The sequence below is a fragment of the Rutilus rutilus genome (genome assembly GCF_951802725.1).
Source record: "Rutilus rutilus genome assembly, chromosome: 22".
Taxonomy (NCBI): domain Eukaryota; kingdom Metazoa; phylum Chordata; class Actinopteri; order Cypriniformes; family Leuciscidae; genus Rutilus; species Rutilus rutilus.
In genome coordinates this window covers 31562648-31588897 of record NC_140227.1, presented here as the reverse complement: position 1 = coordinate 31588897, position 26250 = coordinate 31562648, and the positions used below count along the sequence as shown (strand labels likewise).

The following is a 26250-nucleotide window of genomic DNA, read 5'->3' as shown; positions in this document are numbered from 1 at the left end:
AAAGAGATGTTAAAAATTGGTGCCTGCTGTTACTTCAAGTGCATTGTGGGATACTGTAGTTCCAGTGCACATCTATGCTTACTCTGCGCACTAGATAGTGTGGAATCCGTTCCCGTGGAATTCTGTAGAACGTTCTGCACATTCCCTCCACCTGACGTGACGGTTTATTAGATATTTTGGCTAATTTGATCAAGCTTATTGATTTCAAACGTCAAGATTTGGCAAGTAAGTGCGATATATAAACCTCACAGAATTTCCCTCCCTCACGTCTCGTGGCTGTGAAATCTAGTACCTCGGATATTTAATTGAAGCACGTCTAATTGGACGGGGTAATTTAATGAAATAATGTCTCGGCCCGTCAGACACAGTGAAGTGGCCCATAATGAGGCCAAAAACCCAGGGTTTGATTAAACGCAGCCTTTAATACGATAAGAGGTTCTGTAATTGCCTGGAGTCAGAAGAAAGAGGTTTTGATGTAGTGGGAAAGCGCAGTTCTGCCACAGACACTGAATTGATGTTCACGCTCCTACAGGGTCATTCAGGGTCGTGTCGCTGAGTTGCTTTTGATTTTACTTCAGGCTCATTTTCTCCTTCGCTCAGTGAAACTAAATCATCAATGTCATTCTGAAATGCGGAAAAAACTGTGTGTTTGTGTTGTGTGTGTGCCAAGAATGTGACACTTTTGTGTTTTTTTAAAGGAACACAGACTTTTCCCGCTCTAGCTCTTAAAAAAACTTCTTTTTTTTTCGGAAGAACATTGTTGTTGGTTGTGCTTCGGCTCTGAGTGACTGAGGATTAATATAGCTCTTTCTCATAACTAAAAGAGAGAGAGAGATTATCCTTCTGCTCATAAAACATTCACTACTAGGCTTCAGATATAACCAGTTTAGACTAAAGGATCTCAAGATACTGTAGTTTTGCCCATTTATAGACACGGATCTTAAAAAATAAACTCCCACACATGAGCTGAAACAACCATAATGACATAATCTTCACTATAGATCCTGCTTTACACTGAACTCTGTTAGAGAGACCCATATGACACTTTATCTGTTCAAGATAATGTAAGGCATGAAAACATTTTTTGGGTGGATCTCTGAGCTGAGTGAGTGGAGGCGGAGCTCATTTGCATATTCATAGAACCACGAATACTAAATGAGACAAGGGTGTCGAGTTACATTCAAGATATTTTAAGGCATTAAGACATTTTTTTCAAGATTTTTTTTTTCAATATGTCATTTTGGTGATCAAAGATGAGTTTAAAGGGATAAAATTCACTACAGGGGAACTTTAATTTTTTTTTAAGTTCCCATACAGTCAATAATTGTATCCCTTAAAACTCATCTTGACACATTTAAACGTTTTTTTTCCTGTGAAAATAGTTTCTTCATGCCTTAAAATATCTTGAATGTAACTCGACACCCTTTGCTTCATGAATATGCAAATGAGTCCCCGCCTCCACTCACTCACTCAGCTCGGATTACCTGATCCACTCGCTCAACTGTAGTAAACGACACGATTGCAAGTGGAAATATTGGTTTACTTCAGCCAAATATGTTTGAACCAGAAACTGATGGAGAAGAAGAGGAAGAGTGAGCTATACAGGTTCATTAAAACTCTTACTCTCCTGCTGAGTAATAAAACACCATCTCTGCATCGCTTTTACAACATTTCCCTCAGTTCTCCATCTCCTAAAGCCATTCTACACACACACACACACACACACACACACACACGGCAAAGCAGCCGGAGCAACTTTACTCTATTTACTGTGACGTACTGTGGGCGAGTGACGTATGTACGCAATTTCCCGCCAAAACCATCCTGACAGGTCAATTAACGTTTTGGAAAAAGGATTGATGATGTTTTGACTCGTTATTTAAATTAGTTAATTAAAAAAACAGACATAGTATACCTCTAATGAACTTGTCAACTGCATAAAATATGCAAAAACTGCATAAACCTTATAACAGTGTCTCTAAAGCCTTGAATTGTGAAAGTTTAAGACATAATATTAAGGGTTTGCTCAAATCAATGCCGCTAATTTTCACTCAGAAATTGCTATTAAATTTCACAAATGATTACTAAGAATTGCATTGAATTAATCGTGAAATAGTGTTTTCTTGTATAACGTACTCCAATAATCTTGGCAACTTTTACAATTTCAAAATCAAATTTTTTTGACAGTGTCAGACACAAACCCAAGGAATCTGACACTGTAATCTTGTAAAGCCGCTTCAAATTCAAATGACCTTTTCGGTGCTTTCCTTGTACTCCCCTTCCTTTAATCCCAGTTTCAGAGCTTCTGATTGGCTCAGATCCCACCAATCCCACGTGGCCGTCGGCCAGCATCTACAGGTGGAGACTGTGTTGTTGTGCCGTTTGAAGAACAGAGCGCTCTTTATTCATCCGTCCCTTCGCTCGCTCTCTCTCCACATCCACGCCTGTCGATCACATACAGAATGAAGCTGTTCATTAGAGCTCAAAGCCTCCTTCATTCCCTTGCGGAATTACTAACGCAGAGTTGCAACACGTGTATGATGGCATTGCATGCTTATAAAGTGTAGTTTGACTTTGGTTATTTACATTAGGAATATGATGCTTAATGCATAGAAATAATTAACCAATCCAGCTTTTAATGTTGTTTATATGTCTGGGGTGTTTTTAATATGCTTTAAGACACACCATGTGTAAAGTCATCAGTCAACAGCAGCTTCGTAGAGTAGTTTCTCCTGAAAACTACTGAAGACTAACATGTGACCAATCGCATCACGAGGGGGCGGGGCTTTCCTCCACGGACTTTCTATGATGTCTGATGCTGATGTTCAGAAGGAGCTGTGACTCTGAGATGGGGAACGGGAACGTGTGTGTGTGTGACATTAGCAACACATTATTAGCTGTTTGATAACGTAGTCGAGACAAACGCTAATCATATCAATGTGTCCGACATTGTATAAAATCTTGATCTTGTAGACGAACCTGTATAGCTCACTCTTCCTCTTCTTCTCCATCAGTTTCTGGTTCAAACATATTTGTCTGAAGTAAACCAATATTTCCACTTGCAATCGTGTCGTTTACTACAGTCGAGCGAGTGGATCAAGTTATCCGAGCAGCTGTAAGTGAGTGGAGGCGGGGACTCATTTGCATATTCATGAAGCAAAGGGTGTCGAGTTACATTCAAGATATTTTAAGCCATGAAGAAACTATTTTCACAGGAAAAAACGTTTAAATGTGTCAAGATGAGTTTTAAGGGATACAATTATTGACTGTATGGGAACTTAAATTTTACTTAAAAAATGGTAAATTTTATCCCTTTAAGCTCATCTTTGATCACCAAAATGACATATTTAAAAAAAAAATCTTGAAAAAAATGTTTTCATGCCTTAAAGGTCCCATTCCATGGATTATTTTTATTATTTTATAATGTTTCCAGGGGTGCCCTTATAATGTCAGTATGTTTTTTAGATCAAAAATTGTTATAATTTAGAAATAAAAGGCATATTTCCTAGCCTGATTTCATTCTCTGGTTTGAACACTCTGTTTGAAGGGGCGTGTCTGCTGTGAGACTTCAGTGTAAACGCCCTCTGCTGTGATTGGCTGACATGCTTGCATATGAAATATCTGGCATTACATGTGGAACTATCTGGAAAACTTTTACTATTACAGCTATTATACGTTTTTACTATTACAGCTATCTGGATTAACGAATCATGAGAAGTTTTTTAAGTATTTAGATCTATTACCATCACATAAAAGGTTGCAGTGATGAGCACTGAGCAGATGACAGCCTGTTGATCGCGTGAAAGATCTTATCATTGCAACGCAGTTTCTGCACTCTCACTAATGATTTCACCAATGCAAACATGAAGTATATAAATACAGTAAGAGCTTCGTTGTGCAGTGTAACAGCGTCATTGATTTCATAACGAGTTTTGGCAAGTGTCCAGATAAACTCGCGCTGTGTGATTGACAGCTTGGGCGATTGGAAAGGGATTGTTCTTTGATCGCTTTCTGTATATTAATCACAGTTTAAGTAAGATTATTTTCATCCTACTAAGTGAAACGGACGATGTGAAGAGTGATCGCTACTTCCATATTAAATCACTACTTACCGCTTGCTGGAATATAGTTGAAATAGTCCCCTTCGTCAGTATGAAACGCTGAGAGAAGCCTGCTTGATATTATTCCAGGTTAGAAAAACAGTCCGTGGTGAAATGGACAGAGCAAACTAACAACTTCGAATTAAACTTTTGCGGTATCCGATTATAGATAAACATCAACCATGTCTGTTGACATTTCGCCATCAATACGCCTGTGTTCCTGTGGGCGGAGGTTACGGTTCTAGTGACATCATTAAAGCAGGATGTAGAGGGGTGTAGTCCAATCCAGCCGTTCGTTGTAGTCAACTTCTGTTAAATAAAATATCTCGCTTGGCATTGAACTTTGAGCTTTATAATTTTACAGATATTATTTATACTCTAACAACAACATTACACACTAACTAAAGTTTGAAACATGGGATCACATAGAACGGGACCTTTAAAATATCTTGAATGTAACTCGACACCCTTGCCTCATTTAGTATTCGCGGTTCTATGAATATGCGAATGAGCCCCGCCTCCAGCTCAGTGATCCACTGGTTGACGATCACACGTTGATCTGATTGGTTACAAGGTAGTTTGTGACGTCAGAAACACCAGCGATTTCAAAGCGTGTTTTTGAGACTGTCTTTGGTTCACTGCAGTTTTAAGGAGGAAATACTCAGCAATGGTGTCGACTTATGAACTTACACATGCTTTGTCTTAAAGCAGATTAAAAACACCACATAGACACATAAACAACATTAAACGCTGGATTTTCACCACCATCTTTCTGCTAAATGCATAAAATCTTTACAATTCCAGTTTGGTGTTGCTCGTCTCAAATGATTATTTCAGCTTCGACTGAAAGTGGAGCCGTTTGCATGAACCGGAGCATTGTGCTGGAACACACAGTGTTTTGTCTGACGGCTCGGGGGGGGTTCGGATCGCATCGGCTCCTTTGAGTTTCGAGCCGATGGACTGGTCAGGAAAGTCTGTAATTGCAATAGTCGCGTCACATGTCAAACTCCCCGGGCTCTTCTAACGAGAGCTCGCCTGTGTTCTTGAGGGCGAGTTTATTTGGCGTGTCGGAGAGCATGTATTTTTAGCAGGAGCTTCTTCTGCAGATGCATTAACATTTGATCAGGGTTGCACACATTTGAAGAAATAAGCCTGCGTTTTGGAAAATTCACTGCTCCACTTCTCTCCTCGGGGTATTAGAGTGTTTGTGAGGGCAAAATAGAGTTCCTCTCTCTCAATCCATCCCTTCTCCCCCTCCTTTAATCTTTAATTAAAGTCAAACAGCCAGTTCTTAATCCCAACTTACAGCAAATGCCCCACACTTACTAAAGCTGAAAAACATCAGAGAAAAAAAAAAACCTTGATTGACAACCAGGAAATAGAAGCAAGTAAAGCAGAGAAGTGCAATTATGAATTGTAAATTCTCTCACCACCACTTTTTCTGGAAAGTCATTGCAGACGCCAAATAAGGGAAACTTGACCTATTTTGGGGTCTCCTAAAAAATCCCTTGCTCACATTTTACCCCAGAATCAAAAGGAAAAATTCAGAAATTATACTGGTGCTTATCATATACAGACTTATTAAAGACTGCGACTTCTCTTCGTTTCAGATATGCACACTTTTCCTCCCAAATTCTTATTTTAATGAGAATAAAAGCTGTAATGCAGTAATGAGAGTGACATTTGTGTGGAAAATGTGTATCAGATCTTAATGTTTGCAACAGTGCATTGCTTTTTTCTCCTTTAAAATACTGTATGATTTCATTTCTTTACTTTTTATTTATTTTTATGAGCTGGAAAGTGAGGTCAACAACGATTTTGTTGTTGTTGTTGTAAGAAATTAATACTTTGATTCAGCGAGGACACATTAAAGTGATCAAAAGTGACAGTAAAGACAAAAACATTTGTTGTTTTAAAAAAACTTTCTATTAATCAAAGAATATTTTAAAAGTTTATTTTCAACACTGATAATAATCATAGATGTTTCTTGAGCATCAAATCCTCATATTAGGATGATTTCTGAAGGATCATGTGACACTGAAGACCGGAGTAATGATGGCCGATCCACTTTAATTTGATTTCCGCTCCACTTTCAGTCTGAACACGCCGCCTGGGACCAAAGTGAAGCTCCTGGGGGTCGTTCAGGTTAAGAACGGCATCCTGCTATTGGACGATTCCAAGATCTCCGTTCTCGGAGGCGAGGTGGACCACATGATTGAGAAGTGGGAGTTTCAGAGGGTGAGATGCATGTTTTACATTCACATTTACGCTTTTATCCAAAGCGACTTACATTGCATTTCAAGGTACACATTTACATTCTCGTCAATTCTTGCTTTCCCTGGGAATCGAACCCATGACCTTGGCGTTACAAGCGCCAATGCTGCCTTGAGCTACAGGAAAATCTACATTTTTCTCTCTTTTATTATGAATGTATTCACATGTAGTTTAATGGAGACATTGTAGAAAACAGTTTTTTTCTTCTTCTTGCTTCTATTAAATAAAGGTTCACTCTACTATGTAATGATCATGCTAATTTCGTTTGAAATACATCTTTTAGTTGATCAATTTGACCCGTCCTTTTGAACGACATCAGCACACGGAGCCAATCACAACAGAGGAAATTTACATATGGAATTCTTAAATACACTGTAGCCCAAACTGCTACAAAATGTCAGAAAGTGGGTGTAAAATCATGAAACTAAACTAAATCAGAACTTTTTTTTTAGTGCAAGAAACCTAACATTTTAAGTGGGCTCTGGGGAGAAGTGAAGAGATGCAAAGGTGTAAAATATTGAAACATGAAAATATGCCCTCTTTAAAGGTTGTATTCATTAAAAGTTAAGAAACCGAAGCCACGGTGTCAAGCAGTGCCTGTAGCCATCTGTTAATATCATGGTTCAGCTCAGTGATGGATGACACACATTTATTTTAATTATCAATCAAAGCCAGAAAGCATAAGACACATTTCTTTATTCACCTTGATGTGTAAATGACTTTAGATTTTTCTCCCCTCTCTGGATTCACTATATTCACATACAGTCAAATCAAAGATTATTCAGACACCAGATATAATTATTGCTATTTTTTCACTAGTGTGTGATCAGGACACTATAGCTCACATCAGTGAGGAGAGCAAAATAAAGTAAACTGTGACATATTACACCCAATAATTCTTGGGATCAAAAATGATTCATAACTTTGACCTGAGCAAGTGTTTTTTCTTTAATTGCTAATGCTCTTTTTACACCACAGACTGGACAAAATGAAGCATTGCTTGGTGATTGGTTGAGCTAAACTGGTATTATCTAATTGTGTAGTTAAATTTAACAGCTGACAGATATTCAACATCATTCATGTGTGAGGCAGTCTAACAGAACGGACAAAACCAGTCAAATATCAACTGAGTTCTGCTCATATTTTATTACCATTTTCTAAACTATAGCGAATAAACTGTGATGATGTGAGAAATGTTGAAGGTGTCTGAATCTGTATCTTAATGAAACCTTCAACTTCTTCCTCTGAAAGAGCCTGGCCAAGCACAACCGCAGGAACATCGGTGCAGAAGGTGGACCTCCTCCATTCGTTCCCTTCGGACAGGTCAGGACTCTTTACATCTGCTGATCTGAGTCTCCAGGAGAGTGTTGTTGTATAATCTGCTGTATGATCTGTGTGTAGAAATGTGCTCATAAGGAGCAGGTGGACAGCAGAGCCCTGGACCAGAGGAAGACCCTTCAGAGCGCAAACACTGTCAAATCTGCTGACGACAACGACGAGTTTGAGAAACAGAGAACCGCTGCTATCGCCGAGGTCGCCAAGAGCAAAGAGGTGCGCTGTCGTCCAGAGCGATTATTACCAGATGTGTTTAATACTGTGTTTGAAGATGTTGTGAAATGAGTGAACATCTCGGGTCAAATGTTTGGAATGATTACGATTTGAAGGAGTCTCTTCTGCTGCATTTATTTGATCAAAAATACTGTAAAACAGTGAAATATTATTATAGTTTAATATATATGTGAATATAAAGTAAAGTGTAATTTATTCCTGTGATTTTCATCATTACTCCAGTCTTCAGTGTCACATGACCCTTCAGAAATCATTCTGATATGAGGATTTTGCTAGATTTGCAAAAGTAAAAAATTATTTATTAGGCAAGGATGCATTAATTTGATCAAAAGTGACATTTAAATAATTTTTAATGTTAGCAAAGATTTTATTTCAAATAAATGCTGTTCTTTTGAACTTCCTATTCATGAAAGATTCATGAATAAAAATACAAAAAAATTAAGAAGCAAAATAATAATGAGAACCTATTTTTAAAAATTGTGCACCAATTAAAATTGACAATTTCTGAGCAGCAAATCATCATATTAGAGTGATTTCTGAAGGATCATGTGACACTGAAGACTGGAGTAATGATGCTGAAAATTCAGCTTTGATCACAGGAATAAATTACACTTTACTATGTATTCACTTAGAAAACAGTTATTTTAACTCGTAATAATATTTCACTGTTTTACTGTATTTTTGATCAAATAAATGAAGCCCTGTTGAGCATAAGACTCTTCCAAAAACATTAAAACTCTTCATAATTCTAAACCGTTGAAGTGTGGTGTACATGTAACCCTCAGATTTCAGCATTTTACAGAACTTACTTTCACTACGATATTGGCATTTCAATTCAGAATAAATATCGCTTTCATTCCCTGCAACAAAGTAGCACCTTTTGATAATGAAATATTGATGTATTAAAGCTGTATATAATTGAATTTGTTCGTTCTCATGGCTGTATCCTCAGGCCATGGGTGAACTTAATATTCTCCGCTATTTAATGAAGAAATGTTTGATTTCGAGTATGTAATTATGAATGTAACGTGACAAGTGAACACCACAGAAATGATTACACCTGGACTGTGTTTCAAAACCCAGCTTGACTCATGATGTCCAGAAATGTGCAATAGTTGTGTGTATTAATGGAGGAAATCTGATCTTATAATGCAGGAGTGGCATCAGTGTTTTGTGTTTTTCATAATGCTCTCTGTTTTCTTCTAGACGCGAACGTTTGGCGGCGGAGGTAATGCCGGAGGAAACCTTGCCAATCCAGGATCCTCCTACAGGAGTCGAGACACCTATCAGAGAAGAAGAGAGGAGAGAGAGAAGCCCTGGACGGAGAACAAGTCAGAGGGAGTTTACAGAGATTTGGTAAGATCACCATAAAAATAAATGGTGTTTTGTCAGCAGTTTTAAAGTTGAAATGAACAGTAAAAAGTATCATAAAATGTAAAAATGTGTTTTTTGGACTTGAGTGTTGTTGCATCTGGGAATATAAACAGAGATTTTATAGATGTTTTTTCTCTTCTGCTCACCAAGGCTGCATTTATTTGATCAAAAATACAGTAAAAAACCTGAAATATTATTAGAGTTAAAGGAACACGCCGACTTTTTGGATCTTTAGCTTATTCACCGTATCCCCCAGAGTTAGATAAGTCCATACATACCCTTCTCGTCTCCGTGCGTGCCGTAACTCTGTCTGACGCACCCACCGCTAGCCTAGCTTAGCACAAAGACTGGAAGTAAATGGCTCCAGCTAGCATACTGCTAGCATGTTCCTTTAAAATATCTGATTTCTATGTGAATATACAGTAAAGTGTCACTTATATCCTGTGATCAAAGCTGAATTTTCAGCATCAGTCTTCAGTGTCACATGACCCTTCAGAAATCATTCTAATATGATGATTTGACGCTTTTCTGATTATTATCAATGTTGAAAACAGTTGTGCTGCTTCATATTTTGGGGAAAACTGATGCATTTTGGTAACACGTTACCATACGGTTTCATTAGTTAACTTAAACTAACAATGAACAATACTTCTATACAGCATTTATTAATCTTAGTTCATGTTCATTTCAACATTTACTAATACATTATTAAAATCAAAAGTTGTGTTCGTTAACATTAATGCACCGTGAACTAACAAATAACAGCTGTATTTTTATTAACTAACATTAACAAAGATTAATAAATCTGTTAGTTCATGCTAGTTAATACATTAAATGAAACCTTATTGTAAATTGTCACTTTCGATTGATTTAATGTGTCCTTGCTGAATACTGAATAAAACTATTAATTTCTTTTAAAAAATGACAAAGGTACTGCTAATAGATTATAAATTCCACTGTGTTTCTTAAATAACAATCTGGAAAAACATCTCAAGTGCCTAAAAATTGTACGATGGGCTTTTATGAATAATTATATGCCATCATTTTCTTCTAACGCCAGTAGAGCAGCACGTAAATGCCTTCTCTGAGTAAACGATCAGTGGATGTGACCCCTTGGTGTCCTTGACTGTTCTGCTTCATTTGTGTTCTCCAGAAGTGCTCTGCATGTTTCCTACATGTGCTTTTGTCCCTGCTTGATGGATTGTAATGCAATGCTCGATGACCCTCGAGTTCATCAAATTTGTTTCATGTTTCTGCTGTCTCTTCAAGGTTGATGAGCGAGCTTTGAGGGACATCATGGAGATGGGCTTCAACCGTGAGGCGGCAAGACAAGCCTTGCTGGATCACAACAATAACCTGGAGGCGGCCCTCAACTATCTGCTCACCGGAACCAACCAGCCCAAAGCGGCCCAAACCGAGCAGAGCCGCCCGCCTCCTCGAGGTAAAGCCTTCTGGTGCCGAGGAAAGATCAGGGGCCGGTTTCACACAGATAGACTTTGACTGTGGCTTAGATATAGTAGATAGTCAGACTTCAGATAGACATCTAAATCAGACCGATGCACAAAGCACTATCTTAAGTAGGACTACACTGCAATGCATTCTGGGTAAATTAAGACACTTTTCAAAACAAAAAACATGGCGGATCGAGTAAGCGCATTCAACCGCTCAGTGCCGTTTACCCCAGTGAAGAATGTGTTTGTTGGAGGAGTATAACAGTTACAAGGACATTTTACTTGGGAAATTTAGCGGAGAATGAAGTAACAAGAAGAAATGTTTCAATTATGAGCCATTTTCCCTTTTATCTTGGCTGTTTGTAATGTAACTGATTGTTGCTGCTGGTTGCCAAGGTAACAGAGTCTTAGACCTGAGTTAGCCTGGGGGTAAGAGGGGTCTAATGTTTTTGGTCTAAATTAAGTCAGTCTTTATTTTTGTGAAACAGTCTAACTTGCATTAGCCTAGTCTATGAGCGAATGTTAGACTTGTCTAACACTATAGACCGCTCTAAAATAGCTTTGTGAAACCGGCCCCAGAAACCTTCAGATAGTCACTAGATGCGCAGCTTCTCATGAAAGAAGGTGGCAGATGCAGGGCAGGATTGTGTTGGTTTCTTACAAGACTTGTAGGATTCGTTTTAGGGTGAGCGTTTTCTTTGTTTGCGTAGATAAATTTTTCCTGTGTATTCAGTTCATTCTGCAATAAAAACAATCAAATGCAATAAAACCCACTGATAAACACAATCGTCCGGTTGCCAATCGTGTGTTTAGAGGAAAGAACGGCAGGATTTTGTTTAATTTCGGCCGATCTCTGTTCTGGACTTTGCACACAAACTGCATTGCAATTATTTCCCAAAATGTAATTTTGTGTGGAAATATAATGAAACAGGATGTTAATGCAAGATCAATCGCTAGGAGTGTGTGATATCGACAAAAACATTATGGCCCGGTTTCACAGACAGGGCTTAGACTAAGCCAGGATTAGACCATAGATCAATTAGGACATTTAAGTAATTTTTATAAACATGCTTAGAAAAAAACATTACCGATGTGCATCTTAAAACTAAAAAGGCACTGATATATTTTTAAGATCAGTCAGTGCAAGTTTATTTCAGTGGAAACAGCTCAGACTTACATTTTAGTCTAGGACTAGTCTTAAGCCCTGTCTGTGAAACCAGGGGTATATCTGGCATTTATAGATGCAATTACACAGATTTAATGGAGCTCAGAGGGACATGAATGCATTTAACCTGCAGTTACAAATGCATAAATAATGTTTTGATGTTTTAAACATAAAAAGTTGAATATTGATATTAGAAATGATTTAAAAAATAAAAAGATATTTTAAATGTGAAATTAAAACCCATTAGTTGGTGGCAACAGCAAGTCAGTGTTAATGAGTGAGTCACTGAATCATTCATTCAGCCGATTCATTCATTCACCATGTGTTGCTCAGAGATGCAATATTCCTGTTGCTTTGTTTGGAACTATTTCTGTTGGCGAAACAGAGCAAAAACAGACAATATTGTCTTAAAATATTAACTTCTTGTTTATTGAACTGTTGTATATAATCAATATCACATTTGTACGTTTACAAAGAACTGCACTCTTCGTGTGATATTGATTAACTATGTTAAATTATATAAATATTAAAGACATACAGAGGTATTTGTGCCCCTTATCTTGACTATTTAGGGCATTATAAATGCATTTAATGGAGTAAATCACGCAGTGGAAGTCTAACATACTAGACTACCTCACATAGTGTATACGTGCACTCTCTATGTGAGGGATATATCCTATAATGACAGATTGCACATCGTTAAAACAACAATCACAAGATTATCGTAGACGATGTATATCGCACACCCATGCTGAATACGAACGCAAAGGCGAGAGGAGAGCTCAGAAAGTACCGACTCACAAACTCACTGGCACAATTGTCCTTGTAATTTGACGCTTTATTTGTCGTCTAACAGGAAAGGGCCGTGGACGGGGGCGATCCAGACCGGATGAGGATGAGGAAGCAGGAGGAAGACCGTCTGGGCCCAGCACACTGTTTGACTTCCTAGAGTCTAAAATGGGAACATTCTCCATTGACGGTACATTCGGATTTATTTAGCCTTTATTATGTTTTTGTGGTGCTTTTATAGACTGTAAAAAAATATGGGCGTAGTGTCCGTGACATCACCTGTAGTGTTTCTGAAGAGCCTAAAGTGGGCGGAGTCGGCCGTCGCCATCTTGGCAGCGTCACTCCCGGAAAACCGATTAGCTGAGGTGATGCTAACACACAGCAGACAAACGGCTAGTAGTGACATCAGCGGCGATCCACCTGTCACTCAAGTGGCCACGCCCTTAATTATGCAGAACTTTAAGGCTTAATATAATTTAAACGGATGGGTTATAAAAAAGCTCCCCCGCCTCACAGTCGTCATGAAGGACAAAATTAGCTATATAGACCAAAACTACTTTTTGTACCAGACTGTAGACATGTTTATTTCTGCTGTAAAGTTGGGCATTTTAACATGAGGGTTTATGGGATTGAGTCTCTTCTGCAGCCGGCCTCTAGTGGCCAGTCGATGAACTGCAGTTTAAGTCACTTCCGTGTTTGTCTCGAGAGAGATTGGCATGTCGCCGCTTGCGTACTTTACAAAATGGCCAATATTAGGGCTTCTTTAAATGATTGATATCTGAACTGGTTAATATCATGGCTTATTTTGTTCCTTTCAAATGGTAATAGTGTTTAGTATTGTTTATGAACTGTTAGGGTTCATGCGCAGTTTGGAAAAGTATTGAGTCATTTCTAGGATGTAGATAAGTATGGACAAAAAAATGTGTTTCCAGACCCTGTTCAGTTCTCTAAAATATAATCAGGTATTTTTAAAAATAAATGTATTATACAAGCAGAGTGTTTTCACGGCAAAAGTTTATGGATCATTTAGTGCTCGTCAAACACGACTGAATTCAAGGCGTTTACAGCAACAGATAAAGGAGCGAACACTCATCTAAGTCAGACATCACACCACATTTACAGCACCAATCTGATGTGTCACAGGTGAATATGTGCGGGTTCTTCTTATCATAGTTCACCTCGAGAAAACCGAGGAAATACAAATATTTACAGATACCTGTAGATGGCAAATATGAACCATTTATGTGAAATATGGTCTATAGAGAGGTTTGGAAATTTGAGTCCGGAAAAAGTATGGAATTTTTAAATGGAACCTTGATTATAGTATTGATAAAAAAAAAATTATTCACTTTTATGGTTATATTGTTTAATTTTAGTCAAAATGTGTATCTTTAGGCCCCGAGCACCAATGGTGTGAGGACCCTATTGGATTTGCTCCGTTTATTTTTTTTAATTAGTGTTTTAAGTTTTATTTTATTAGTTTTAATCAATTTCTTTATTAATTTTAGGCCTTTCAACTTATTTTTTCATTTTTTCCCCCCTAATTTCTAAGTTTTAATATTTAAATTTTATTTCAGCTTTTTCAATTTTTAACTGTCTTAAAGGGTTAGTTCACCCAAAAATTAAAATTCTGTCAGTAATTACTCACCCTCATGTTGTTCCAACCGCGTAAGACCTTCGTTTATCTTCGGAACACAACATGATGTCAGTAATTACTGACAGAATTTTCATTTTTGGGTGAACTAACCCTTTAAAGTTAAATAAGTTAAAAATAAAAATAAAGTTAACATGAGTTTTATTTAATTGGTTTTAATCATTAGCTTTAATGTAATTGTATTTCATTATTAATTTTAGGCCTTTCAACTAATTTTATTTCAGCTTTTTCAATTTTTAACAGTCTTAGAAAACTCTTTTTCTGTGCCAACCTTCTAGAGTAGTGAACACTTCCATATCTCTGCATCGCTCCTATTTCACATCATTTGACTGATTTTCCAGCTTAAATCAGCATTTCAAGCATCTGAGTTAAACGTGGGATAATGTAGTTAGCTTGACAATATTTCAAAACCCTTTTGGGATGATAAAAGACCCTGCTTGGTTTTGAAGTCGCGATCAGCCGGAGAGTTTATTGTGCTTTAATTACTGTCCCGGTGGGCCGTCAGACAGATGGCCAGTCCCAAATGAAGGCGCTTCTATTAGTCAGCTTTAGATAAGTCTCTGCGGCGGGTAAGCTCTGCCTGACATATGGCTTTAGGAGAAAACAGACAGGGCTAATATGTGGAGAAACCATTTCTGCTCTTTCAGTGCCATTGTTTTAACATTTTAAAGGGTTAGTTCACCCAAAAATGAAAGTTCTGTCAGTAATTACTCGCCCTCGTGTTGTTCCAACCCCGTAAGACTTTCGTTCATCTTCAGAACACAAATTAAGATATTTTTGATTAAATCTGAGAGCTGTCTCACTCCTCCATAGGCTTCTCTGTAATCGAGATCTGCCATCCCAGAAAAGTGAGTAAAGACATCGTTAAAATAGTCCCAGTGACTACAGCGGCTCAACCTTAAGTTCAGCAAGTGACGAGAATACTTTTTGTGCGCAAAAATAACGACTTTCTTCAACTCTTCATGTTCTTCTGTGTGTCTCTGAGTGAGTTCACGTAGTGTAGCAGCGCTTCTGGGTTGTACGTCAGAATGGAGGCTCACTATTGGCCAGCAATCACACACATGACCAGCGTCGACCAATAGTGAGCCTCCGTTCTGACCTACAACCCAGAAGAGTTGAATAAAGTCGTTATTTTTGTTGTTTTTGCACACAAAGTATTCTCGTCACTTGATGAACTTAAAGGGATACTCCACTTTTTTTGGAAATAGGCTCATTTTACAACTCCCCCAGAGTTAAACAGTTGAGTTTTACCGTTTTCGAATCCATTCAGCCGAACTCCGGATCTGGCGGTACCACTTTTAGCATAGCTTAGCATAGATCATTGAATCGGACAAGACCATTAGCATCTCTCTCAAAAAAATTACCAAAGAGTTTCGATATTTTTCCTATTTAAAACTTGACTCTTCTGTAGTTACATCGTGTACTAAGACCGACGGAAAATGAAAAGTTGCGATTTATACTGTTGGAACTACACTCTCATTCCTGCGTAATAATCAAGAAACTTTGCTGCCGTACCATGAGTGCAGCAGGCGTAATGATATGACGCAGCGCCTGAAAATAGGTCTAATAGGTTAGACAAACTTAGTCCCGGTCACGTTGGAAGTTAACTGAGCTGGGGACTATTTTCAGGCGCTGCGTCATATCATTACGCCTGCTGGACTCATGGTACGGCAGCAAAGTTTCTTGATTATTACGCAGGAATGAGAGTGTAGTTCCAACAGTATAAATCGCAACTTTTCATTTTCCGTCGGTCTTAGTACACGATGTAACTACAGAAGAGTCAAGTTTTAAATAGGAAAAATATCGAAACTCTTTGGTCATTTTTTTGAGAGAGAGGCTAATGGTCCTGTCCGATTCAATGATCTATGCTAAGCTATGCTAAAAGTGGTACCGCCAGATCCGGAGTTCGGCTGAATGGATTCGAAAACGGTAAAACTCAACTGTTTAACTCTGGGGGAGTTGTAAAATGAGCCTATTTCCAAAAAAAGTGGAGTATCCCCTTAAGGTTGAGCCACTGTAGTCACTGGGACTATTTTAAACATTGTCTTTACTAACTTTTCTGGGATGGCAGATCTCGATTACCTAGAAGCCTATGGAGGAGTGAGACAGCTCTCAGATTTAATCAGACATATCTTAATTTGTGTTCTGAAGATGAACGAAAGTCTTACGGGGTTGGAGCGACACGAGGGAGAGTAATTACTGACAGAACTTTCATTTTTGGGTGAACGAACCCTTTCAGTGTGTGAATGACCTGAAGCGCACAGTAAATGTGCTTTTGAAGAGTACTGCATCATCACTGGGTCCTGCATTTAATTACCTGATATTTCCATCAAGAGACTGTCTGGGTTTGTTGAAAGAACTTTCCTCTTATTATTTCTGATGTATTTCTCATCAAGGTGATTTAAATGCATGCAGTGGCACTGAAGATAGGCGGACCAACAGGCTATTCAGTGAGCTCTGGTTATCTTTGCAGGCTTTTCCTAGCAAATATTGAAATATTCTTTCTATTAATGCTCGGCTTTTTTAATTATCTTCATCGGCCGATACGGTTCTCTGTTTGGCTGATGTGTTTTATTTGGACGGCGCTGAGAACGTTAGTTTCACTCTCACATTAGTTTACCGTCTCGGTTTAACAGTTCTGTCTAATAAATGAAGGAACGGTATACAAAGAAGTGTTTGCCGTTTGCTTTTCTATCATTAGTAAAAGCTATAATACTTTCTCATCCACTGTCAGCATTCAGCAAATAAGCATTTATCTCATTTTTACAGTGTTTACAGGGTTTGTGCTTAAAGTGCTTGAAGTGTTTTGAAGTAGATGATGCAGCTTTTATTCTTCAGGTCAATCATATATTCATGAAAAATCAATCAGTTTGAATAAAGAAAGCCATATCTTTGTCATAGTATCCTTTCAGTTGTTAAAGTTACCGCAGTCACTGCATCTATTTAGTTTATATTTATCTATTTATGTCTTTTAGAGTCTGAAAGATAATAAAGATATTGTCTGATTAGTGAGATCTCTGATTGTAGTTGTTTTTCATTTTACAGTGTCTGAACTACGAACCCCGTTTATTTCCTTTCAGTTCATATCCTTAACAATTTCTTTATTTGTGAAAACTGCTATAATAGGATTACAGAATCCTCCGTTGCCATCTAAAGTATAAATCACTTTATTTTACAGTTTTTATATTCATTATCGAATTCTTTATTTCTAATTTAGTAAATGTTATGTCATGAATATAAATTTATTTCAGCAATTGTTGTGCATGTGTTTTTACTGTCTTTAAATTAAATGCTTTGAGATGTTATTATATATCGGCGTCGGCCATCAAAAAAATCAATATTGGTTGATCACTATATTCTATTTCATTCATTGGCATAGCATGTGTGGATATGTGTGCATTTATCAAAATAAAGCCAAAATTGCGATATGACTGCAATTGAATTGAATAAATATATCGTTTACACGTGTCGTTGATGATGATGATCTCGAGTCACATGATCTGCATCAGTTTGAGTCGCTTTGACATACATTTGCACATTAAAGCAACTCATTATAATAATTTTATATGTAATCACAATTTTGGCCAAATTGTGCAGCACAGCAAACCTGGATTTTTATTAAATCACATTTTAAATGGCAATTATTATTTTCCGCCCAAATTGTGGCGCAATTGACTTCCTGTTTTTCTTATAATTAACTCGCTAGAGTCAAAGAACCAGTCTTCACTACAAGACCACCCAGGAAAGATGACTTTCCCCAGCGCCGATCACATCTCCAGAGACGCCGGCCCGTTCAAACACCCTCCTCGGAGTGAGGGAAGGTCGCAGAGGAACGACAGGCCTCCACGTTTCCAGAGGGACGGAGACTTCCCTAAACCTACTCCAGCCAACTTTTCCCAGCCACAGAAATGGAGGGATGGCGAGCGAACGGGAAGAGGAGGATCAGAGCGATGGAAGAACGACAGTCAAGATGCTAGAATCGCATCTTCCTCGACGGGGAAGCCCAGGGAACAGCAAGGAAAGGACCATAGTGGGTCAAAGGGCTTCCAGCAGGAACCTCATAATGGTGGATGGAAAGAGCATGATGGGACGGGATGGTCCGAAAGGAAAAACCAATCAAATGGATCCACGGCACCCAAATCCTCAAATCCTGCTGCATCCGGTCCAGATCCTAAAGCCAGATATGAGGCGAACAACAGACGGAAAGGCAAGCCTGAAAGGCCAAACTCGGGCTACTTTGAGCGTTCCCAGGATTCAATGAAAAAAGACTTTTCGCAGGATGTGGGATCAGGCCAGTTCATCAAAGCGACTGGGGTTTCAAACACGCAGATCCCTAATGGTGATTTAGAACACAGACGGACCGGTCCAATCAAACCACAGTCTTCAGGCCCGCCTCAAAAGCAGACCAACACGCATAACTCCGCCCCCAGAAAGAGATCCGGGCCAATCAAAGGTCAGAGAGAGCCAGCGGACGCGAATAATTACGAAAACTGGAAAGCTGGTGACCAGTGTCTCGCACTCTACTGGGAAGACAATAAGGTCAGTGATTATTCTTTTTTTTGCATTATTATTATTATTATTATTATTATTATTATTATTATTATTATTAGTGCTGGGCGACTATTAATTATAAGCGATTAATCACATCCAAAATAAAAGTTTGTGTTTACATAATATATGTGTGTGTACTGTGTATAATTATTTTGTATATATATAAATACACACATGCATGTGTATATATATTTAAGAAATATTTGCATGTATATTTATACATAATTTATATGATATATATATATATATATATATATATATATATATATATATATATATATATATATATATATATATATATATAAATATTTTATATATCTAAAAAAAAACCTTAAATATATACATGCATATGTGTGTATTTTATATATATATATATATATATATATATATATATATATATATATATATATATACACAAAATAATTATACACAGTACACACACATATATTATGTAAACACAAACGTTTATTTTGGCTGCGGTTAATCGTTGCCCAGCACTAATTATTATACGCTTTAGTTGCATATTAAATGTTGTGTACTTGTGTAACATCTTGCATCTTCGTGGCAGTTTTATCGGGCGAGAATCGACGCTGTCCACCCTTCGGGCTCGACGGCTGTGGTCGTGTTCAGCGACTACGGAAACTGCGAAGAAGTTCTGCTTCACAATATCAAACCTCTGCACATGGATGTGTGGGTAAGCATCAGATCACCTGAGATACTTTAAACCCAAAGTAAACTTCGGCCGTCCGGTTTGCGCACACTGTCCACGTGACGTAACTTTCGTCATCGGGACGGTTCAGCCCACATGCAACCCAATTTTTGAGACCGCGTGCGTGTACAACAGCGCATGCGCAAGGTGAATGACGAGACCGAAGCTCCACTAGGTGGCGATATGCACAGTTACGCAGTGCGTTAGTCGAAGAAGAGTGCATAAAGAGTGATGCAAAGCAGCATATCCTCCATTGTTTTGATTCTTGTTCTTGTTATTCCACACTGTTAAACTGACCCTAGTTTGAAAACCCCTGTATTAAAGCATTGTGATTATTATGCTAATGTAAAACTCACTATTTATGTGAGTTTCACAACCTTTTCCAAGTTTCATTTCAGTTTGTATGCTGCCTTGGTAGACAGTTCCCTATGCAGGCAGCACGAAATACAGCAAGCTTTGGAACAGACATTTTAAATGCTAAAATGTTCATTAAAGACACACGTTCCAAATTCCCAAAATTAAAATTTTGGCTGTGTTGTATTTATTTAAAGAGCAGTCTTGTTTGCCATGACTGATGCACTAGACTTGCGTTTATTAGTAACATTAGTCACTCATGTCCTGGTAACTTCTTTACAGGATGACGAAGACATTTACTATGAGAATTCCCTTGAATTTCGAAGAGGAGGAGACGGACAACCTCGACGCTCTCGACCGACGCAACAATATTATCAGCCGCCCCGTGCAAGAGACTGACACACACTCGCACGCAAATCTTTCCCTAGCAAGGCAACTCATTACTCCTAGGAAAACAAAACAAACAATTAGTGCTCTTTTGGTAAAGCAACACACTTAGATCAGGCCTAGAGCAGGTCTACGGCTCTTGCTCTTCTGCTAATAGGCACTTCTAGCATTGTGTAGATTCTGTAGAACAGTATAAATGCAACATGATGTTCTCTCCCTATGCAGGTAATTATCATTATCATCTCGTTATCCACAAGTAAACAACCCTAATTGGGGGAAGAAAAAAAAAAAGACATGTGGTTTGTAGTACCTTTTCAGAAGCATCAATATTAACAGCTATATAGGAAATGCTAATAGAGTGAATCTCAGAATATTTCATCCTAAAATAAAAAATTCTGTTTTGCATTGTGATTATTTTTTTATTTTGCATGGAAAATAAGCTTTTTCAGTTCGTTTTACTGTTAAAAAAAAGTAAAAATAACTGTCTTTAGTTTGATTTTGATGACTAAAAATGACTAATTAGAATCAGTGAAACCTCGACTCAGAAGTTGAACACGGTTCGGTGTGTGCATAACCTTCATGAAAATGTCACAATGCAAAAAAGTCTTAATTATCCTTCAATAGACTTCATTTTCTTTATGCAAAATGTATAATAAAAAAATACGAATGTATGGAAGCTTGTTCCCGCTCTTTTTATCTCACAATTCTGACATTTTATCTCAGAATTGTGTGATTTTTATAAAGTCACAATTGCGTGTTATGAAGTCAGAATTGTGAGATATAAACATGCTATTCTGAGAAAAAAAGAATAGTTTTTATCTCACAATTCTGACTTTTTATCTTAGAATTGTGTGATTTTATAAAGTCACAATTGCGTGTTATGAAGTCAGAGTTGTGAGATATAAACATGCTATTCTGAGAAAAAAAGATTAGTTTTTATATCACAATTCTGACTTTTTATCTCACTATTGTGCGTTTTATAAAGTCTCAGTTATCTTTTAAAATGTTTTATTCTGTGGCGGACACGAGCTTCCATAGGCATGTGATCTGGAGCTGTCGTGAGATTCACTCAATGAGCATTGGCAAAATAAAATGATGCACCGTCTGTAATGGTATTGCAACGGCGAGGTATTTACTGCGCTCGATATGCACTACTTCACGCCAGTTAAAAGGAAACAACTAATCCGTAACTGATGCATTTGTGTTTGGTCTCAAAGATGTTTTTTTTTAATTCTAAGACTGATCTGATCTCTGATGAGATTAAAGAACATATCTGACTCTGTCTCGCATGGGAGACGGATCTGTAAGGGCTTGCAGAACATGTGTGATGAATGCTGGACTGTGAACCTTGCCATGCAAACGGCTGCTGTACACGGTGACTATTTGTAAAGGACTTGATATTAATAATTATAAAAGAGCTACACTCTTTTGTTCAAAGCTCAGTGCGTCATTTGTTTTTGTTTTCTTTTGTTTCTGATTTGTTTAAAGCTGCTGTGTGTAAAAACAGAACGACGTGTGTGTGAATCGTTCCTAAATTAATTAGTTGTGCCACATTCAGTTCAGTGGGACAATGTACGTATGCATTGCTGTACATATGATCTTGGTGAACCTTAAATAGACCTTTTGATTTTAACTTTTTGATTTGATTTTAAACTTTTTGATTTGATTTTAAACTTTTTGATTTGATTTTAACTTTTTGATTTTAAACTTTTTGAACCATTTGATTTTGGGGTGAAATGTATGGAATCTTGATTCGGCCACAGAATTAAAAATAAAAAAGGCAATTGCGACTTTTTATCTCGCAATCCAGACTTTTTTTCTCACAATTTCGAGATATAAAGTCAGAATTGCATGATTAAAAAGTCACAATTATCTTTTAAAATGTTTTATTCTGTGGCGAAAACAAGCTTCCATCGAAATGTGATGAGGATTTGATCAGAGGCCATTTACACAACACCTTTTAAACTAAAAACAGAACACTTTTTATGTTTTTTGGCTGGTCATTTACATGACAATGGCGTTTTGGGGGCCTAAAAAACGCAAACTTAAGGAAACCGGGTTCAAAGTGCAAGTTTTTGATAACGATACCGTTATCGTCTCAGAGTGAACTAAAAAAATGCAAATCTTTGAAAATGGTGACGTCGTGCACATGAGTGTTACGTGTTCAGTCTATAGGCGTGTAGTGTTTCTTTACAAAGAACATCGCCATCTACTGGCCTGACAGCAGAATACAGCGTTTACACGGATCTTTGTGAACCGGATCGTTTCGACAACATTGTCGTCTGTGTGCGGAAAAACGCAGAGAACCCTGAGATTCACTTGCTCATCGTTTACTTTGCATGTTAAACTGAAATATGAGAACGTTTTTAGCATTGAGAATGTGTATGCATCAGCTTTAAAGGGACGGTTCAACCAAAAACGAATCTGTCAATCATTTATTCACCAAATCAGCATGACTCTCGATCTTCTGCAAAACACCGTAATATTTCAACTGGTTTTGTCCATTCAATGAAAGTCATTTTGGACCCCATTAACTTTGTATGGATAAAACACTGAGACAAAAATGTAAATAACTTTGTTTGTTGTTCACAGAAGAAAGTAAGTCACCGTAGTATTTCAACTGGTTTAGTCGTCATTTTGGACCCCATTGACTTTCATTGTATGGACAAAACACAGACACATTTTTAAATAACTTAAGACAGAAGAAAGGAAGTCTCACAGATTTGGGGGAGCTTTATTTTTTGTGTGAACGATCCGTTGAAGCATATGAAACCGTAAGCACCTGAAACTTAATCAAACATTCGGTCTGACAAGCTGCTGTTTGCACACAATTCGGACACCGAACAGTAGCTTCTAGTTAATATTTAGCAGGGTTTAAATGTGCCGTCTGCCATCTGTCGCTCACCTATTTTGAAGTGTTTTCTGTGTTATTTCATAGGACAGACAGGACAGGACAGGACAGGAGTAGCTCAGAGTTAAAGCACTGAAGCTTCGTGAGGACTGAAGTCAGTGAGATTGCGTCTCGCGTCTTCCCTTATCAGCAAACATCGGACCGGTGTGCCATCCCTCCAGCTTCATTTGTTGTAGCCAGTGAAGCGAACACACAGTAAGTCGATAGCATCCGCCTGAACCCGAGATCTGTGCGGTGGGCCGATATCATTTTTCACATTACAAAAGACACTATGAACAACATCTCATCCGTAGCCAAAGACTCGCCCAGAATAACAACACCAAAACATTCGGATCTTATCCAGAATCCTGGAAGAAGGACTCAGAAGTGTCACTGCTTAAGAAAAATTGATGTGTGTTTGTTATTGTGTGTGGCGTCGAGGTCGGGGAGGGGTTTATCGAATGCATGTCGAAGCTCTGCATTTGCATATATAAATAATTCATAGCATGTGATGTGGAGACCATCTCTGAATAGCTGCGCTTGTACTTCTACATTTTACTGATTAGTGCCGACAAATTAGGTTAGATGTGTGATGAGAAACTGGCCTAGAAAACACAAACTAAAGAACTAGCACAACTTGTGTTGCCTACATAATTATAGGCTGGCAGAATGGAAATGTTTAAGTTCCTCGATAGCATATACACAAGATGACAGCTGAGTTATTAGATGTGCAGCAGAGACTCATCTTAAGTAAATTCATTACGTTTTCCTTTCGATGTGGGAAAAGTTGTGTTGTGGGTGTGCGACGTCACGCAAACATTGCAACTGTTCATTATAAACATTGAGGTTTTAGCAAAAGAAATGCATTAATGAGCAGGGGTGTAAAGCAGGGTAAACGATCCGGGCGATTCCTACTAGACTTCTTTGTTCACATTCAAACACTGTCAAACTTGTGTTACCATTTTGTTTCCTGGTGCATCATTGATGGGACGCAGCAGTGTCTGATGGTTGGTTTGCACTGCTGCTCAGATGTTTGTCTTTTGGGGTTACGTTTGGTTTTATTTTATTTTATTTTGTACCATTGGAATGGTACAAAACTTGGTTAAGGTTTTGAAAAGGTTAAATGGTCTTGTGCTCCTCGGGGTCAAAAACACTCAAACTAAATCTTACCGAAAGCAATTTTTTTTGATACATCATCAACCTCAAATTTGTTTAGATTTATGGCTTTTGATTCCATGTTTTGGAAAATTTATATTTCAAATAAAAATTGTAAATAGTATTCAGCAATAATTTGCCAAGTGTCGTCTTTAGAAAGATGCCGAACTGAAGTCTGCGCTTCAAAGCGTTCAAGATTTATGAGAGTTTAAGTTAGAAATGACATTTTCAGTTAATAAATGGATTATAAATACTGGATAAATGTAATTTAGTACAATAAAATATTAAATAAAAATATAAGAAGTTGAAATATAATTAAAAAAAGGTAATGCGAGGAGCACCGATGGGTTAAAACATAAATAAATACTTTTATTCAGCAAGGATGCATTAAATTGATCAAAAGTGACATTTATAATTCTGCAAAAGATTTCTATTTCAAGTAAATGCTGTTCTTTAAGATTGACAATCATCATCATCGCATCAGAATGATTTCTGAAGGGTCATGTGACACCTGAAATTACAATATATTCACATAGAAAATTGTTTTACAGTGCAATAATATTTCACTGCTTCTACTGTATCTGTGCTGTGATATAATCCACTTGACCAATCAGCATCACTCATTTCTCATCTGAGTATGTAAATGATTCAGCGTGTTTCTTTAAAATTAAAGCTAAAAAAACTGCACGTTTCATGCAAACATATTCACATTTGCAATGTTTCTGCTCACTGAGGTTTGGAAATATGAAACTGTGTAAGTATTCCTCGAGTTAATAAGCCAGTGAGACAAATCCTTCGACGTTCTGCTCTCTGCGCTCGCTTAAAGACACAGAACCTTATTTTAATGATGTAGAAAGTCAAAGTACAGGAGCTCTGATTCACTCAGACTGTAGTTTGTTAAACGTGAGTCTGAACACGAGGCGAGACTCAGACTTTAAGTAGGCTACTAGTTCTCGGTTATTTTCAGACCCAGTTTCTTAAAAGAATTAAAACATCAACATGTTAATGGGATTACGGAGTTTAAACCGAGCGACGGCTGAGAGAAACCGTTTCTCTTTCTCCTCACATTTGTCAGACCTGTATGTTGTATTTCCCTACATGCACTGCATTAATAATGTTCAGTTTTATAGGGGAACGTCCGACTGAATTGCAGCAGAAAAAGAGGCGAGATGAAATCGATGGATGAGATTCATGACCCAATTTACTAGGAAATCGGTTCAGATTCATTTATAAAGCTCAAATCTGAGGTCTAATGAAGTGCTTTAGTTTAACATAAGCTTAGAATAGAGTAATAATGGCAATTTAAGCGGTTAGAGGTCAAAGTAAAAGGTTGAACTCGATTGACACTCCCAAATCATTGTTATGTCTGGAATGGCATCCGACCGTACTGCTTTTGTCTGTTTTTTTTACATGCATATTGTGCTCAACATTTCTATAGTTTTTTACATGCATATTGTGCTCAACATTTCTATAGTTTTTTACATGCATATTGTGCTCAACATTTCTATAGTTTTTTACATGCATATTGTGCTCAACATTTCTATAGTTTTTTACATGCATATTGTGCTCAACATTTCTATAGTTTTTTACATGCATATTGTGCTCAACATTTCTATAGTTTTTTACATGCATATTGTGCTCAACATTTCTTTAGTTTTTTACATGCATATTGTGGTCAACATTTCTTTAGTTTTTTACATGCATATTGTGCTCAACATTTCTATAGTTTTTTACATGCATATTGTGCTCAACATTTCTTTAGTTTTTTACATGCATATTGTGGTCAACTTTCTTTAGTTTTTTACATGCATATTGTGCTCAACATTTC

At 37.6% G+C, this 26250-nt stretch overlaps 1 protein-coding gene across 4 annotated transcripts in view; it reads left to right on the top strand.

Moving 5' to 3' along the window:
• The window catches only part of tdrd3 (tudor domain containing 3), a 29112-nt gene extending 4415 nt beyond the window's left edge, over positions 1-24697 (top strand). Inside the window, exons 5-14 of one of the 4 annotated variants that reach the window (XR_014625852.1) lie at positions 6197-6338; positions 7626-7697; positions 7776-7925; positions 9150-9299; positions 10587-10758; positions 12790-12912; positions 18083-18915; positions 19496-19621; positions 20273-21104; positions 21223-21811. Coding sequence is in view for 3 of the 4 variants with exons in the window: in XM_084395121.1 (XP_084251247.1) it covers positions 6197-6338; positions 7626-7697; positions 7776-7925; positions 9150-9299; positions 10587-10758; positions 12790-12912; positions 18083-18915; positions 19496-19621; positions 20273-20389 (1885 nt within the window). In the remaining variant the exon portion in view is untranslated. Of the gene's footprint in view, positions 1-6196; positions 6339-7625; positions 7698-7775; positions 7926-9149; positions 9300-10586; positions 10759-12789; positions 12913-18082; positions 18916-19495; positions 19622-20272; positions 21819-23315 lie in introns of those variants that run through there. The other 3 variants (XM_084395123.1, XM_084395122.1, XM_084395121.1) reach the window with 3 other exon arrangements.
• Positions 24698-26250: the final 1553 nt, after the last annotated feature.